Source organism: Aphelocoma coerulescens, chromosome 21 (assembly GCF_041296385.1).
Source record: "Aphelocoma coerulescens isolate FSJ_1873_10779 chromosome 21, UR_Acoe_1.0, whole genome shotgun sequence".
NCBI lineage: Eukaryota > Metazoa > Chordata > Aves > Passeriformes > Corvidae > Aphelocoma > Aphelocoma coerulescens.
Window position 1 is genome coordinate 7,568,140 of NC_091034.1, and position 17,569 is coordinate 7,585,708.

A 17,569-nucleotide genomic window follows, 5' to 3' on the forward strand; every position below is an offset into this window, starting at 1 on the left:
GCATCCCGAGCGCCCATCCCTGAATCCCGAGTACCCATCCCTGAATCCCGAGTACCCATCCCTGAATCCCGAGCGCCCATCCCCGAATCCCGAGCGCCCATCCCTGAATCCCGAGCGCCCATCCCCGCATCCCGAGCGCCCACCCCCGCAGCCTCCGACCCGTCCCGGTGCCCGAGCGCCCACCCCAAAATCCTGGGCGCTCATCCCCGCAGCTTCCATCCCGTGCCCGAATCCTGAGCATCCATCCCCGCAGCCTCCAACGCATTCCCGGCTCCCTGAAGTCGTTCCCCGTCCAGCCCCGCGTGTTCCCGGTATCCAGCTCCATCCCACGCGGGGCTCGGCAGCACCGGAGAGTTCCCATCATGAACGGAGTCATGGAATTGTTAGCGTTGGGAAAGATCCCATAAAAGACAGAAATCCTCCCAAAGAAATGCCCCGAATCTGGCACCTCCCACGAATCCTGGGTGAGACAACAAAGCCAGCTGTCCAAGAGGGAATAAAAACCAGGACACAGCCACTGACACCCCCCCAGTGTCCCCAGCGGGTCAAAAATAGCAGGTTTGGAACTATAAAAAGACCCAGCGGATTCTGTGTCCATTCGGGGAATCCCCAGGGAGCTGCCAGGGCAGGAGCCAGCTCATTCCTCAGGGATGAGGGCTTGGAGGGTGGCACAGCTTCCCTGGATTGCTCCCGGGCCAAATAACAACCCTGGGAAAGGTGACCCCTGTCCTGCCCTTCCTGGTGTTCCTGGCACTGAGATTCCCAGTCCTGGGAGCTTCTCCCAGATCTTGGCTGGCTTGGTTTTGTCATCCAGGATTCGTGGGAGATGCCGGCTCCTGGGCATTTCTTTGGGGGAATTTCTGGCTTTTATGGGAAGCAGCATAAATTTGACACGAGCTGGGCCAGCCTGTACTCAACCCCCCTCCGGCTGTCTTTTCCCTCTTTTCCCAGGACAAGGACGGGCTTTTTCAACGCCCCTGGAAGAGGGAGAAGCTTGGCAAGGGTGGCACAATGAGGTCATTGTCACCACGAGCCTGGGGGTGCCTCTTTGTCCATTGAGGTTCCTCCAGAGCCGGTGGGGACACAACTCCATCACTGCCAGCATCCCAATGACGCCTTTTCCCAAATTAGCAGCTCCCAAATGGCAGGAATTCCATAGTTTTGCCTCACTTCACTCGGCCTGGATGGAGCTGAGCTCTTTGCTGGACAGAATTCCCCAATTCCCATCTTTTCTGGCAGGGAGGTGACAGCAATTCCAGCGGGAAGAGCTGGTCAGAGCTGGAATGTGGATGCTGGAATGTCGTGGGCGGGGGGGGGATCATTCAAATCCAACTCCTTTTCCTTGCATGGGACACCCCAGAAATCCCACCTGGAAATGTTTATCTCAAACCATGTCCTGCTCGAGGCTGATTTTCCATGGATTTCCAGCAGGGAAAACGCTGCCATCCATGAGGAAAGACCCCCAGGGGCAGCACCTCAGTGCTGTGAGATCCATGGGATGCAAAAATTCCCTGGAAAACGCCGGTAAAAGAGACAAAGAGGGAAAAGGGGAGACTCCCAAGAGCTGAAACCACTCCCTGACCACAGAGGAGAGGAAGGAAAGGCACAAAAATCCTGCAAAACCCTGGGATTGGGGTTGGAATTTGTGGGAAAAACTGAATTTAGGAGGCACCTGAAGGAGCCCCTCTGCTTCACCCCCTCTGCCCAGCAAACAGCACCCAAAAAAAGCAGGAATTTCCTTTTATTTCCAGGGAAAAAAAGAAGCACCAGGCCCCTTAAAAACCTCTTTAATCGTTTCCAAACTTTATTTCTGGGTGATTCGACGAAAGACACGAGTTAGTAATGGTTACATCATGCTGCTCCTCTACCGTGCATCGCCCTTCGGAATTCAGCCAGCAGCTCCCAAAGTCAGGAATTCCTGAAGCCACACGGACATCTCGGGGGTGTTAAATTAAAGAAAAAAGCCCCCCCCCAAAAAAATCAAATCTGGAAAAAACCCCCACGACCTCAATGTCCTTTTTTTTTTTTTTTTCTTTTTTTTTTGTGGTTTTGTTTTTGGATATAATGTTATGGAAAAAAAAAAAAGCCCACGGCCCTAAGGGCGCTGCTGGAAATTCCGGCTGCTCCCCCACGAGGACACAAAATTCCTGGTTTAAGGCATTTCCAAGCCCCAGTGAAAGCAGACGGAGTTTTTCGTATTTATTTTTGTTTGGTTGTGGGCTTTGTGTTGGGTTTTTTGTCGTTTCTTGGCTTCATTTCAGCGGCATTCCCAAAAATCAGCAGCTTCCCCGTCCCTCTGGAGCTGGCACATCCAGCCCTGGCTGAGCCCAGCTGGGAATCTCATTCCCAAAACATGGACTGGGAGCTCCCAGCTCCCTCCCTCCCATCCCACCCCATCCTCTTGGGATCAAAGCCCAGCATTTCCCACCAGGAATCCCAGTTTGGAGCCAGCAGCCACCAAAATTGGGGATTTTGGCACCCCCCAGGACCCCCCCAGCCACAGCAGAGCCCCCCTGGGAATATTTAACCCCTGGATTTTCCACAGGAATGTCACAGGTTGGGAATTCTATTTTTTTTAAAATCAAATTAAACAAAATAAAAGCAGATCCAAGTGGTTTTTCCATAGGTTTTTTCCCCCTTGGTTCCATCTTTGTTCAGAGCTCACCCTGAGAAAAGAAATTTCACTTTTCCTGGCTCAAAAGTTGGTGCCAAAACCCCCATTTTTGACAGAAATTTAGGGGGAAAGTGCCCAATTCTGGCACCTTGGGTGGGAATTACCACCCAAAACCCGGTGGGATCCTGCAGATGAATTCCCTAAAGTTGTTTTTCCACGGAGCAATCCCAGCTGCCAGCTGAGGGTGGGAAAGGGACACAGAGGCCCCAAAACACCAGGAAATCCTTCCCATGGAGAAGGAATCCCAGTGGAGGATGGGATCATTTTTCCAGAGCTTTGATCCATCTGTTCTTCTCCAGCTTCCAGGAGATCTGGAGGCTCCAGGCAGAGGTGCTGCCACTCCCAATCCCACCCCAGAAACTTCAAAACTGGCCTCAAAATTTTCCTTTCCAGGAAGAAAATGCTTAAAAATCCCCCCAAACACTCTCCAGCCCCATTCCCAATCCCTGTTGGAGCCATTCCTGCTGGGCTGGCAGCATCCAGAGGAGCATGGAAGACCCAAAAACTCCAAGTCCAAGGTAAAAATTCCAAATTCTCTTTGTGGGAGAGGCTCCGGTGGCAGCTCTGCATTCCCAGGCTGGGAGCCAGAGGCTGGAAAATGCTGTGGGTCATGGAAGGACACATCCAAGAGATGCCTGAAAAGGGAAAAGGGATCCTCCCAGCCCCTTTGGAAGAGGCAGAGCATTCCCAGCTCGGGGAGAGGAGCTCCAAGTGATCCCCAGCATGAGGGAGGCCGAGGCTTGGAGGCCTCGGGAAGAGCAGCCGGGGAGGGTTGGGACACGTCCGGATGAACACAAAGTGTGGGAATGAGGTTTCCCAGCTGCTCCTGCACGTGTCCAAGAGGAAGAGGAGGAGGAGAACCGCTGGAAAAATCCACATTTTTCCCCCTCCTGGCACCTCTCAGTCCAGCAAAGAGTCACGAGACAAGCGCAGAGCGAAGCTTTGGCCGCCTGGCCGGAGCAGGCCCGGCTCTCTCCCTTCCAGTGCGTGGCATCCCTGATGTGAGCAGAGCTCGAAGGAGAAAAGCACTTGAGATCCTTACACACATAAATTACAGTGAGAGGAACGGGGGGCAGGAGGAAATCGGGTGAACACAGCGCCAGGAGAAGGTTTGGAAGAGCCAGACCCCGGAGCAGGGCGGGAATTCCCCACACGGGAGGGGTCGGGGCCAGGCCGTGAATCCGTGAAGGCCTCGCCAGCACCAGCAGCGTTTCCCCCACAGGGGCACGAACAACGCCCCAAAAACACCAGGAAAAAGGAGGGAAACCCCCCCCCCCCCAAAAAAAAAAGAAGCTTCAAGTATGAAGAAGATTTTCGCTGCAGTGGGAGAGTTCTTCTGTCACTTCTCAGAGCCTCGAGGTTTGTTCTGTGTCGCTGCTGTTCGGGCCGAGTCTCACCGCCCCGCACGGGCTGCAACCCAAAGAACCCGAAAGAAAAAAGGGGTTTCCTGCCCTCCCTGTCCCCCCCCCCCCCCCAAAAAATATAAAAAGCAATAAGTTTACAAAAATAGAAAATAATTACAGCAATAGGCAGGAGGGAGGGGGAGGGAGGGAGGTCCCTGGGCTCTATTTGGCCGAGCAGTGCAATATCCGGGGCTGGTTCAGGGCGTCCTCCAGCAGGTGCAGCTCCCGGCGATCCACGAGCACGTCCCGGATGCAGCCGATGAAGCCGGTGCTGAAGGCCTTGGGCAGCCTGTGGGGCACGCTCGGCTTGTCCAGCCCCCCTGGAAAGGGCACGGGGACAGGTCAGGGCAGGGGACAGACAGACAGACAGACTGGGGACGGCACAGGGGGCAGGGGACAGATAGACAGACAGACTGGGGACTGGTCAGGGCAGGGGACAGACAGACAGACTGGGGACAGCGCAGGGGGCAGGGGACAGACAGACAGACTGGGGACAGGTCAGGGCATGGGGCAGGGGACAGACAGACTGAGGACAGGTCAGGGGGCAGGGGACAGACAGACAGACTGGGGACAGGTCAGGTCAGGGGGCAGGGGACAGACAGACAGACTGGGGACAGGTCAGGGCATGGGGCAGGGGATAGACAGACAGACTGGGGACAGCACAGGGGGCAGGGGACAAGGGGACAGACAGACAGACTGGGGACAGGTCAGGGACAGGGCACAGGGGACAGACAGACAGTCTGGGGACAGTGCAGGGACACAGAACAGGGGACAGACAGACAGACTGGGGACAGCACAGGGGGCAGGGGACTGACAGACTGGGGACAGTGCAAGGACAGGGGACAGACAGACTGGGGACAGGTCAGGGACAGGGCACAGGGGACAGACAGACTGGGGACAGTGCAGGGCACAGGGGACAGACAGACAGACTGGGGACAGGTCAGGGACAGGGCACAGCGGACAGACAGACAGACTGGGGACAGTGCAAGGACAGCCAGACCAGCCCCAGTGGTGGCACACACTCACAGTCACACACAGACTGTCCCCGGTGCTGTCACACACTCTGTCACACACTCGCCCCCAGGCACTGCCTCCCAACAGCAGGGAAAACCCCCTTCCCTGCCCATTAATAAATATCAATTAAATGAATTCATTTTATAAAAATTAAGTCGTTGTTTCCACTTAAATCACATCAGTTCCAACCAATGCCTGTCGCTTTCCTGAGGACACTTAAACCACTGACTTCTTTCTACTGGTATTTCTGTTTAAAACACTATTCTATTTCTACTCTAAAATACCGATCTGAGTCTCATCTCCTTGGAATTTGGCCCCAAATTCAAGCTGCATTTTGGTTCAGTGACTGCACTGCCGATGGTGGCCCATCAAACACGCTGAAGTTACAAAGGGCTGACTGCCAACACAGCCTGGGGAGGCCCAGGAAAAATTCCTCATGGAAAAAAAAATTCTGCTTTGCAGGTAACTTCTAGGTGGGCTTCAGAAGGAGAAATTTTGGAATATGAACTCCCTGTAGGTCAGATTAGACCTGAACTACAGGCTCAGACCAGGGAGATAAGCACAGATGCTTCCAGAAAGTGTGAGTAGAATCCAACCCTGTTCTTCCCTGTGAGGGTGGGGAGCCCCTGGGATGGAATTCCCAGGGAAGCTGTGGCTGCCCCATCCCTGGAAGTGTCCTAGGCCAGCTTGGAACACCCTGGGATAGTGGGAGGTGCCTGGGAATGGCACCGGAGGGGCTTTAAGGTCCCTTCCAACACCAGTTATGACTCTAATTCCCGGTTACCCCCTCAGGGGACACGGTGCCATGGCAGGGAGAGGCACTGGTCCCTCAGCATTTGTAGGAATTTTGAGGCCACGGTGTGATGCTGAAGGAAGGGAGGGACATCCCCATCATCCCATTCCAGCTCGGAATGCTCAGCCAGGGACACGGGAATGCTCTCCTTTCCCCCGGACTCACCCAGCCACAGGGCCCCATCCGTGTCCAGCTGGGTGGCCCCAAGAGGGGAGGAGCCGGCGATGGGAGCTTCATTCCCAACCTGGAGGGAGCCTTCCCTCTGGACCCTGCTCCCGAGGGAGAGAGGGAGGAAAACCAGCAATTAATGAACAGCCTCAGAGGGAAGGCCCGGAGCTGTTCCCTGCAAATCCCGACACCGGGAAGCACCAGTGCTTTTCCAGCTGCGGAGCTGAGCATCCCTCTGGATACAATCCTTGCCCCAGTGCCACCCAACCACGGGGACTGTCCCCTCCAGCAGCCCTGTGGCATCCCACAGAGCCACCACCCCAGCCCTGCCAGATCCCGTGGCAGGAATCCCTGGCACTCCAGGGGTGTGATCCCTCCCCGCTCCCACCTCCCATAAAAATAAAAAAGGGCCGGCTTGCTCCCACTGGGAACAGAATGTGAAACCCTCAGAGATCTCAAATCCAAGGCACGGCCCTTCCACACCTCCTGTCTGTCCCCTCTGACATTTCCCGGCGTGTCCCAGCAGGGCAGGGCCTGCCCTCTGTTCTCATCCAAGGAGAGATCCTTGGGGATCACCGCGCCGTGACTCAGCCGCCTCATCCCCATCCCCATCCCCATCCCGCTGTCCCCCCTCACCTGGAGGCTTTGATGTGGATCCACTGGTTGGTGTTGACGGGGACTGTGGAGCGCAGGGTGACGGGTTTGGAGCCGAGGTCGTAGCTCAGCTGCACGAAGCCATCCACGATGGCCAGGGCGATGTAATCCGACTTTTCCAGCCCCTTCCCGCTCCACAGGAGCAGCCCCTGCGTGGCCTCGGTTTTGATGCTGAGCTCGAAGTGGTTGGACTGCAGGGCCTTCTCACTGCGGGGAGAGCAGAGGGAGAACGGGGCTGGAAAAGCGACAGGCGGCTCCTGAGCAGCTCCTTGGAGCAGCCTCTGCCTCCTCCCAGGGAGCTGGGATAGCCTCCGTCCCATTCCTGGGATTGGGATACATCCATGGGGTCTGTCCCCACCTGCTGCCCTCAGGGGTGGCAGATTTTGGGATAACCTCCACCTCACTCCTGGGATACACCTCAAGAGTGACAGATTTTGGGATAACCTCCACCTCACTCCTGGGATACACCTCAAGAGTGACAGATTTTGGGATAACCTCCACCCCACTCCTGGGATTGGGATACATAGGATGGATCTGTCCCCACCTGCTGCCCTCAGGAGTGACAGATTTTGGGATAACCTCCACCCCACTCCTGGGATACACCTCAAGGGTGGCAGATTTTGGGATAACCTCTACCCCACTCCTGGGATAGACCTCAAGGGTGGCAGATTTTGGGATAACCTCCACCCCACTCCTGGGATACACCTCAAGGGTGGCAGATTTTGGGATAACCTCCACCCCACTCCTGGGATAGACCTCAAGGGTGGCAGATTTTGGGATAACCTCTACCCCACTCCTGGGATAGACCTCAAGGGTGGCAGATTTTGGGATAACCTCCACCCCACTCCTGGAATACACCTCAAGGGGGGTGGATTTTGTGCGATCAGAAGTCCTGTGGGAGTGGATGGGAAGCTCCAAACCAGGCCAGAGGATCCAAGGAGCAGCCCTGGAGGTCTCTGACCCAGCTGCCACTCTTGGGAACACCAATCCCCATCCTCCTGCTGCCCTGAGCGGGGCTGCTCGGCTCTCCTGGGATTCTCCCCAAGATCCAGATGGAGATTCCTTGTTTTTGTCCTCGTGGAGCACAATCCCTGCCAGCTGTGCCACGGCAGCCTGGGCACCCTGGGACTGTGACAGGAAGGGGATGGAGGCAACAAAACCTTCTCTAGGTCTTTTCCCAAGGGAGCAAGGAAGGAAAGATGGGATTTCCCCCATATTTGCATCCCGATTTTTGCCTCTGGAACAGGCACGAGGCTCCTGGCACAGAGACACAGACTGGACAACAGAGACAACACCGAGAGCTTTTTATCCCCATGGGATGCTGCATCCAGAGGGCAGGACAAGGCCTGGTGTCCTCACAGGGTCACTCAGCCTGGGTCCCCCCTCTGCAGAGCTCATCCCTCAGGGATAAAAAGCAGGGGTGGGGACACACAGGACACACACAGGGACACGGGGACATGCTGAGGCACGGGCACGGCACGAGACAGCGGCAGCCTGGCACACTCACCTGGGCTCCGAGGGGAAATCCAGCGCCTCGGGACTCGGATGGGGGAAAAAAGGGGAGCGTGCCATAAGCGCGGGGCAGCGAGGAGACCCTTCCCTTCCTGCCTTCCCTCCTTCCCTGCCTTCCTTCCCTCTCCCACCCCACTGGGAACAGCTCTTCACCCCACACAGCTTCCAAGCAGGAACTGCCTGGAGCGAGCAGGAGAGCCGGGAATTGTCCCCTGGATGAGCCTCCTCCAGCCATGGAAACACCTGTGGAAGTGGGGGCTGGGGCAGGGAGAGCGGGAGAATGGCAAGGAGGGAATATCCAACCTGTGCTGTGCACGGAGTCGGGTTCAGAGGGGCTGAGGGAGTGGAGGAAAGGAGCTCAGGAAGGACCTCTTTGCTCTCCACAACTCCCTGGCAGGAGGGGACAGCCAGGACGGGCTGGGGACAAGGGACAGAGGAGAGGAAATGGCCTCGGTGGAGGTTTGGATTGGATATTTGGGAGAATTCCCTCAGTGGAGGTTTGGATTGGATATTTGGGAGAATTCCCTCAGTGGAGGTTCGGATTGGACATTTGGGAGAATTCCCTCAGTGGAGGTTTGGATTGGATATTTGGGAGAATTCCCTTAATGGAGGTTTGGATTGGATATTTGGGAGAATTCCCCCAGTGGAGGCTCAGATTGGATATTTGGGAGAATTCTCTCACTGGAAGGGCTGCCAGGCATTGGAACTGGGGTGGAAGATGGAAGTGTTCACAAAACCACATCCAGAAGTGCCACATCCACACAACTTCTGAACACTTCCAATCCCTGACCGCCCTTCCAGAGAAGAAATTTTCCCAAATATCCAACCCAAACCTCCCCTGGTGCAGCTTGAGGCCGTTTTTCCTCCTCCTGCCCTTGGGATGCTTTGGGATGAGCTCCCCTCTTGGACGTGGAATTGTCACATGTGGCCTCTGAGTCAGCCCTGGGGCACTCGGAGGACAGGGAGTGCAGGGAAAAGGGGAAATCCAGGAGTGCAGCTGTCCCTGCAAGTGTCACAGGCTCCAGGTCCTGCTCATTCAGCCCTAAATAAACGTAAACTATAAAAATGGATGTCCCAGTAAAAACCAGTACGGGCATGTCAGGGCTGGAGGAGCCATGGGAATGTTGGTCCTGCCCTGGGCATGCCCTGGAGGAGAAAAAAATCCACTTTTATGGGCAGCCCGCAGCCTGGCAGGGCTGCAGCCAAGCCCAGCAAGGGGAACTGGGAGAAGATCCCTCCCAGGATGGGGCAGCACAGCCCAAATTGGCTGGGAAAAGGCTGGGAATGGTGACATTCCCTCTGCAGGGCACTGGGCCAGGCAGGGTCACTGGCAGGGCTGTGGCTCGGGGCGGGGAGTGCACAGGGACAGTTGTGAGGCCACAGTGCTGGAGGGCACTGCTCAGTTTAGGAGGACACTCAGGATAATCCTAAAAATCCTAAAAATCCTAAAAAAGCCTTCCCAGCCCCTCCCGGTGCTGTGAGCATGCAGGTGATGACCCTGCAGCCCCCCATGCACAGGCACAGCTCAGCCCCCACGGCCCTGCCCGCACCCAGTGGGCACAGAATGAGGTGGGATGGGATGGGATGGGATGGGGCAGGCAGGGATCCCTCCAAATTCCCCCTTCCCACAGCAGGGAATGCTCCTCCTGGAGCAGGGCTTCCCTTCCGTGCGGGACAGACACGCAGACAGCACATCTCAGCTGCCCAGGCATTTGGACTTCTCCCCATCCTCCTGCCCTGACCCTTTTTCTGACCCCTCATCCACACCGGGGATGTTTTGAGGGGTTCCCAGTGCCCAGCCCGGCCTCCTCCAAAGCCACATCCATGCTGGAAAAATCAGGGCGGGATCAGCATCCTGAGTTTGCATCGCCAACACCTTCAGCTGCTGCCGGAGCAGGGAGCCACAGGAGTTTTCCTTCCCTATGCTCGTCCTTAAACTCTGTTCAAATCGTGCTTACTAATTAAATTAAGGCATGCTGGGGGGACAACAGCTGGATGTGGCAGGGCTGGGACAACAGCTGGATGTGGCAGGGCTGGGACAACAGCTGGATGTGGCACATCCAGGTGAAGCAGCTCCTGTACAGCCCCACGAGCTGCTGTCAGCACCCGAGTCCTCCTCCCCCCTGGAATGGGAATATTTTCCCCCAAAAGATGCCGGGAGCAGCCCCAGATTCCTCCCCCTCCTCCTGCCCGGAGCTGCCCCGGTGTTTGGGGTGGCAGTGGGGACGCGGTGAGGGCGGGTGGGCGCGGCGGGGCCGTACTTACGCTGGGATCTCATTGCTCAGGTGGCTTGAAAACAGAGAAACAGCGACATTGAGAGGGGACAGACACACAGACAGGGACAGACAACAGCTCCACACGGACACCCCCCGCAGGGCTGGGAAACTGGGAATGGGACAGGCAGATGGATGGGATCCCATCCAAGACCCTCTCCCAGCGCCCTGGAGGTGGGAATTAACCCCAGTGGGGGGGAGGAAGGGCACTGAGCAGAACTCCCAGGAGTCTTCTGAAGGAGGAATTTGCAGCCTGGAGGACCTCAGGCAGCATTCCCAGAGGGAATTCCCAAGGACCAGCACAGCCATGGACACCACAGGGTCCTCCCCAGCACGGGGGACGAGCAGAGGTTGGGACAGTCACAAGTGTCCCAAAGCAGAGATGTCCCATGCTGCTGGCAGCACCATCCAGCCCGGGACACGAAGGATCCGGCTCCATCCCATTCCCAAACCCGGCTGGGCTAAGCCAGGAGTTTCCTCCAGGCAGCAGAACCACAGCCAGGCCTGGAGCTGGGAATGTGGGGGGAAAACGCTCTGCCAACAGGGCAGCTCTGCAGGGAAGGACCGGGAACAACCAGCCCCGGTTTGGAGCTCCTGGATCCCAGCTTTTTCTCCTGGAATCAGCCCGAATTCCTGGTTTGGGGCTCGGCTCAGGCCAGCAGCCAAGGTACCTCTTGGTGACGGCGTTGTGGTACTCCAGGTACGTCCTGCCATCGAAGGCCACGGCCTCGGCATCCCCTGCTGCCTTCTCGATGATCACTGAGGGGGGAAGAACAGGGAGGTGGGAAAAGGAGCTGCCAGGGAAAGGCAGAGAATTCCTGTCCATGCTGGGACTCTGGGAAAATCCCCCGTTCCTCACTGAGCATCCCTGACACACCCAAAGCTGTGTCCCCTGCGAAATGTCACCCCCTGAGAGGTCTGAGCGGCTTTAGAACCTGGGATTTGCAGCATTTCCCCATTTGGAAGCCAGGAAAGGTCGGTTTGAACTGGAATTTTGATTTATTGGGTTTAAATGGAGAGAGAGGAGGTTTAGGTGGGATATTGGGAAGGAATTCTTCCCTGGGAGGGTGGGGAGGCACCAACACAGAGGAAGTGTAGATGGCCCATCCCTGGAAGTGGATCGGGATTGCTGGAGCAACCTGGGATAGTGGGAGGTGTCCCTGCCCATGGATGGGGTGGGAAACGATGGGATTTAAGGTCCCTTCCAACCCAACCCATTCCATGATTCCCTAGCCCAGCTCTCCAAGGGTTTTTCTCTCAAAGAACATCCTGATTTGTGCTCCTTTTCACCCTAACCCTTGCTGGATGCGCTGAACTTCTGCAGGAGCTTTTCCAGGTTTTCCATCTGATTTAGGATCCCTGGGACAGTGGGAGGTGTCCCTGCCCATGGAACGAGAGCAGCTTTCAATCCCTTCCAACCAAACCATTCCGTGATTACAGGAAGGACAAGAATTCCAGCTTGGCCTCGACGTTGTCCTGCTGCCACCAGGACAGCTCCAGTGCCATGTGGGTGAGGGGCCACCTCCAGCTCCCTGTGCCACCTCCAGCTCCCCATGGCTACCTCCAGCCCCCCATGGCCACCTCCAGCCCCCCATGGCCACCTCCAGCTCCCTGTGCCACCTCCAGCCCCCCATGGCCACCTCCAGCTCCCTGTGCCACCTCCAGCCCCCCATGGCCACCTCCAGCCCCCCATGGCCACCTCCAGCTACCTGTGCCACCTCCAGCCCCCCATGGCCACCTCCAGCCCCCCATGGCCACCTCCAGCTCCCTGTGCCACCTCCAGCCCCCCATGGCCACCTCCAGCCCTCCATGGCCACCTCCAGCTCCCTGTGCCACCTCCAGCCCCCCATGGCCACCTCCAGCCCCCATGGCCACCTCCAGCTCCCTGTGCCACCTCCAGCCACCCATGGCCACCTCCAGCCCCCCATGGCCACCTCCAGCCCCCATGGCCACCTCCAGCTCCCTGTGCCACCTCCAGCCCCCTGTGCCACCTCCGGCCCCCCATGGCCACCTCCAGCCCCCCATGGCCACCTCCAGCTCCCTGTGCCACCTCCAGCCCCCTGTGCCACCTCCAGCTCCCTGTGCCACCTCCAGCCCCTGTGGCCACCTCCAGTCCCCCATGGCCACCTCCAGCTCCCTGTGCCACCTCCAGCCCCCCATGGCCACCTCCAGCTCCCTGTGCCACCTCCAGCCCCCTGTGCCACCTCCAGCTCCCTGTGCCACCTCCAGCCCCTGTGGCCACCTCCAGCCCCCCATGGCCACCTCCAGCCCCCTGTGCCACCTCCAGCCACCCATGGCCACCTCCAGCCCCCTGTGGGCCCTCACCCTTCTCGCAGTGGGCCCCAGAGAAGCCCCTCTGGCAGGAGCACTCGTAGCCCTCCATGCTGGGGCTGCAGGAGCCCCCGTTCTGGCAGGGGTTGGGTTTCTGGGTGCAGGGGTGGCCCCGGAACGGCGAGATCTCCATGGCACTGCGGATGTTGTGCTCCATCAGCACGGGCACCCCCTGGACTGAGATCTGCAGGGGGGAGAAACGGAGTCAGTCACGAGCTGCCCAGGCCCTGGGATGGATTTCCCGGAGGAATTGTGGATGTCTCATCCTTGGAAGTGTCCAGGACCAGGCTGGATGGGGCTGGGATGGTGGAAGCGTCCCTGCCCATGGCACAGGATGAGCTTTGAGGTCCCTCCAACCCAAACCAGTCTGGGACCCTCTGATGGTCCTTCACCGCCACCTCTGGTGCCGTGGGGGCACCGGGCAGTGTCCTTGGGGACGAGAGGAGACGGGAACCCTTCCCTAAGATGGGAATCCATCCCCAATTCCCACACGTTCCTGTGACCTCATGTTCCCCTCCTGGCCACCACTGGTGCCACTTTTCGACCAGGTGTGCTCCACATGCCAGGACAGCTCCCAGCTCCATCCCAGGGCAGGTGGGACAGCTCCCAGTGGACACTGGGCTGGCCACCAGCACCTCAGCCTCTCACAGCTCCCAGTGCACACTGGGCTGGCCACCAGGACCTCACCTTCTGCACAGCTCCCTCGAAGCCGCTGGAGATGGCGGCTGCTCGAGCCAGCCTGGAGAAATCCGGGGCTCCCCCCACATAAAACGGCTCCTTCAGGTTCAGCACCATGTGAGGCACCTGGGGAAACAGGGAAAATCATGGAGAAGGTGTCAGGGTGTCCCTGGATGTCCTGGGCGGGGCCAGGAGTTGGGCTTGATGATCCTCGTGGCTCCCTTAATTTGGGATATTTTATGATGTTTCATTTTATGATGTTTCATTTTATGATGTTTTATTTTATGATGTTTTATTTATGGTTCTATGGATGGAGCCTCCAGGAAACCTCCTCATGCCAAGGACTGCGAGGTCCCACCCCCGGCGGGCACCTGGGAAAGGTTTCCCATGGATTGAATTTTGGGGAGAGGCTGTCCCAATGCCCTCGGGCCTGGAGGGGGGCTCTGGTTTCGTGCGACCCCAAAACTCGGGTACCCAAACATCGCTCCGAGACTCTGCAGGGCTGGAGCTCAATCCCAGCGCATTCCAGAGGGATCCATCCTGGCTGCTCCAGGTTTGAGGGGGTTCTCCTGCACCCCATGGCTTGAGGAGGTTCTCCTGCACCCCACGTGGTGTTTTTGGAGGAGGAAATTCCCTCCTTGCTGTCGCTCCACTGGAAAATCCCAGGTGAGGCTCCAGCCCCAGGAGCGATGCCCATTCCTGGGAATGCTCTGGGATGGAGCCAGGGCCACAGCAAAGACGGGGTGATATGGATCACTAACGAATGTTCCGTGGGATTAACACAAAAAAAAATGACCGGATTAATTGGAATGCTCCCGAAACAGAATGCAACAACTGGCTGGGAATGAGGGAGGAAAAGGGAATGAGCGGCTCTAAACTACAGGGATCCTAAATCAGACGGGAAAGGGACGGGGTGGAACACTGAGATCGGGATGGAAAACACAAAAAAAAGGAACGAGGTGCCAATGGCAGATGAGATGGAGGCGTGGGGGGGGTCATACTTATCTGTACCTTACGGGATTTCTGGGATCCAGACAGCAGGGGAGGGAAAAATACAAAGGAAAATCAAAGGGAGAGAGAGAAAAAAAAAAAAGAGAGAGAGAAAAGGGACATCAGTGGGGTGACATGGCAACAGGCAGGGCTGCCACACCCCCGCTGCCACCGCGGCTGGGTGGCTCAGGGGCTGGCAGGAGGTGGCAGGAGGGTCACTGCCACCCAGGGAGCTCGGAGAGGAGCTTCAAAAGAGCAGAGCGAGGGGAGGAAAAATCCCTGGTTTTGCAGGAATGCTGCGGTTCCGGGTGGATTTGGGGATGAGTTCAGCGGCAAGAGGGGCTTTTCCTGCCTTCTCAGCTTCCTGGCTGGAAAGGGGCAGGGAGGGAACCCCCAGGAATGCAGCGACAGAAGCGCGGAGGGACAGGGGATGGGGAGAGGTTGGAGCTGGAGAGGGAAGCTCCAGCTGGGACAAGAGGAGAGGAAGCACCCATGGATGCAGCAGCAGCAGCAGCACGAGGCTTTCCCTGCTCCATGAGCTCCTCCCTGTGCTGGGGGGCTCCTGACACCCCTTAATTAACGATGCAATCATTGACCCACGGGTGCCTCACGTACCTGTCCCAACACAGGGATCTGAAATAAGGGATGGGGGCTCCGTGTGAGTGTGGGGGGCTCATCAAAGGCATTCCTGAAACCTGGCTGAGCTCTGTGTGCAGGGACAGGGAGGGACAAGGGGCTGGAAGCTCCTGTCTGGCAGGAGATCCTTCCCTTCCCGGGTCCTGCCCACTCCTCCACCCTCAAAACCACGACTGAAAACCCAAGAGCCTGGGGAACTCCTCCCACACGTGCCCAGAGCCCTCCCGGAGCCCCCAACTCACCGGGGACTCCCCCATCACCCTCTCGCCGTTGTTGACCCTCAGGACGCCCTTGCGCCCGCTCCTCTCCAGCAGGACGCTGATCCAGGTGTTGAGGGGCACTGGCTCCTTGCTCCTGGGGGGGAAAATGGGAAAAGAAGGCTCCCAGGTGAGAGCTCTGCCCTTGGAGCCTGCAAAGACAGCACTGGAAACCTGCCCTGAGCAGGCAGGGCCGCCCCAGCTCACCTGAGCACGGCTGCCCCTTTGCCCAGGTCGTATCTGTACTCCAGGTGCCCCTCGTGCAGCGCCAGGGACACAAAGTCCCCTTTGCCATCGGTCTTCTGGCCATTGTAGAAGATCATCCCGCTGGGGTTCTTGGCCAGGAACACCACTTCCATGGACATCTTGTTCCTGACAAACAAGGATTATGGATACCCTCCCCTCAAGCCGCCCTCACGCTCGGTTTCTCCATCCCTGTCTCCCTTGGGATAACCCTGCCAGCCTGGGACTGTGGCCATGGCACGGATGCCAGCCCTGCCAGGTGAGGGATGACCCTCACGCTCAGGGCGCTGTGGGGTGGGGATTTCCCCCTCTGCTGCCCATCCCTGGCACTTACTGCAGGTCAGGCACGAAGCTCTGCAGCCCGTTCAGCTCCAGGTAGGAGAAGCCGTTGAACTCGGGCAGGAAGGGCATGGAGTGGTCCTGCTCCGTCACTGGGCACACAGGGGGCGAGGTGAGCGACACGAGGCACGTCCCCAGAGCCTCACCAGGCTGGGGACATCAGCACCGGGATCCCGCCCCGCCCCAGGGGATGCCCCGTCCCACCTCGCTCGCAGAACTCCCCTTCGCGGCCCATGGGGCAGGCGCACAGGGCCCCCTTGTCGGGCAGCACCAGGCAGGTGGCAGAGACGTGGCACGGTGAGGGCTCGCACGGGTTCCTCTCGAAGGCGCACGTGGGCCCTGCGGCAGGACAGGCAGCTCGGCACCAACCCACGGCCACCAGCACAGACCCGTGTCCCCAGTGCCCCCAGTGTCCCCCCTCCTGGCTCAGGTGGCTTTCCACGAGCTGGGAAATCCCACAGAATCCCAGAATGAACCTTTGGGATCATCAAGTCCAACCTATGACCCAGCACCTCCTCACCAAGCAAACCTCGGCACTGAGTGCCAGTCCAGGCTTTGTTAAACCCCTCCAAGGACGGTGACTCCACCCCTCCCTGGGCAGCCCATTCCAGTGCCCCATCCCTCTTCCAGTGAGGAATTTCCCCACAGTGAACCCCACAAACAGCAGGGCACCACACCCCTAAAATACCTTATGGGGACATCATTTTACTGCCTCTAAAGGGGACTTTATTTGGGGCACGAGAACACCCAGATCCTGACCCTTATCACCCTCACCAGACATGGCTTCACCCTCCACCACAATCCCAAAGGTTCTGGGATCCTGGGGCGGGGGGGGGTGAAGACCCCGCAGCGCCCATCCCCGTACCCGTGTAGGCGTCGCGGCACTGGCAGTGGAACATCTCTGCCTCCTTGGCGTGGCAGATGCCGCCGTGGTGGCAGGGGTTGGGCTCGCAGGGGTCGTTGCCGCACTCGCCCACGGCGCTGCCGTAGAGGACGTCGCCGGCGCCGTCCCGCAGGTCGTACACGCGGTTGTTGATGCCCAGCACGCGGATGCAGCCCCGCAGGCCGCCCGTGGCCGTGGTGCGCTCGGCCACCCTGAGGGGACACGCGACGGCGGTTTGTGCCCATGGCACGGTGGGCAGTGGGGTCGGGCTGTGCTGCCCTCACAGTGCCAGGGGTGGGAGAGGCTCCAGGGTCGAGTTCAAGGTGGGAGCTGTCCCTGCTTTGGCACACTCACAGGGGCAGTGCCACCCTGACGGGGACAGTGCCACACTCATGGGGACAGGGCCACCCTGAGGAGACAGTGCCGCACTCATGGGGACAGTGCCGCACTCATGGGACAGTGCCGCACTCATGGGACAGTGCCATGCTCATGGGGACAGTGCCACCCTGACGGGGACAGTGCCACACTCATGGGACAGTGCCACACTCATGGGACAGTGCCACCCTGAGGGGACAGTGCCACCCTCATGGGGACAGTGCCACACTCATGGGGACAGTGCCACACTCATGGGGACAGTGCCACCCTGAGGGGACAGTGCCACCCTCACGGGACAGTGCCACCCTCATGGGAGCAGTGCCACCCTCACGGGACAGTGCCACCC

At 58.5% G+C, this 17,569-nt stretch overlaps 1 protein-coding gene across 3 annotated transcripts in view; it reads right to left on the bottom strand.

Moving 5' to 3' along the window:
* Window positions 1-1,775: 1,775 nt before the first annotated feature.
* Window positions 1,776-17,569, bottom strand: part of AGRN (agrin) — an 87,953-nt gene continuing 72,159 nt past the window's right edge. For all 3 annotated transcript variants that reach the window (XM_069034766.1, XM_069034767.1, XM_069034768.1), the window contains 11 exons: window positions 16,831-17,060; window positions 16,170-16,304; window positions 15,961-16,057; window positions 15,591-15,755; window positions 15,369-15,480; window positions 13,510-13,626; window positions 12,817-13,006; window positions 11,163-11,250; window positions 6,689-6,913; window positions 6,050-6,153; window positions 1,776-4,397 (listed from right to left, as the gene is read on the bottom strand). In XM_069034766.1, coding sequence (XP_068890867.1) covers window positions 4,240-4,397; window positions 6,050-6,153; window positions 6,689-6,913; window positions 11,163-11,250; window positions 12,817-13,006; window positions 13,510-13,626; window positions 15,369-15,480; window positions 15,591-15,755; window positions 15,961-16,057; window positions 16,170-16,304; window positions 16,831-17,060 — 1,621 coding nt within the window. In that variant the 3' untranslated portion in view covers window positions 1,776-4,239. The remainder of the gene's footprint in view (window positions 4,398-6,049; window positions 6,154-6,688; window positions 6,914-11,162; window positions 11,251-12,816; window positions 13,007-13,509; window positions 13,627-15,368; window positions 15,481-15,590; window positions 15,756-15,960; window positions 16,058-16,169; window positions 16,305-16,830; window positions 17,061-17,569) is intronic.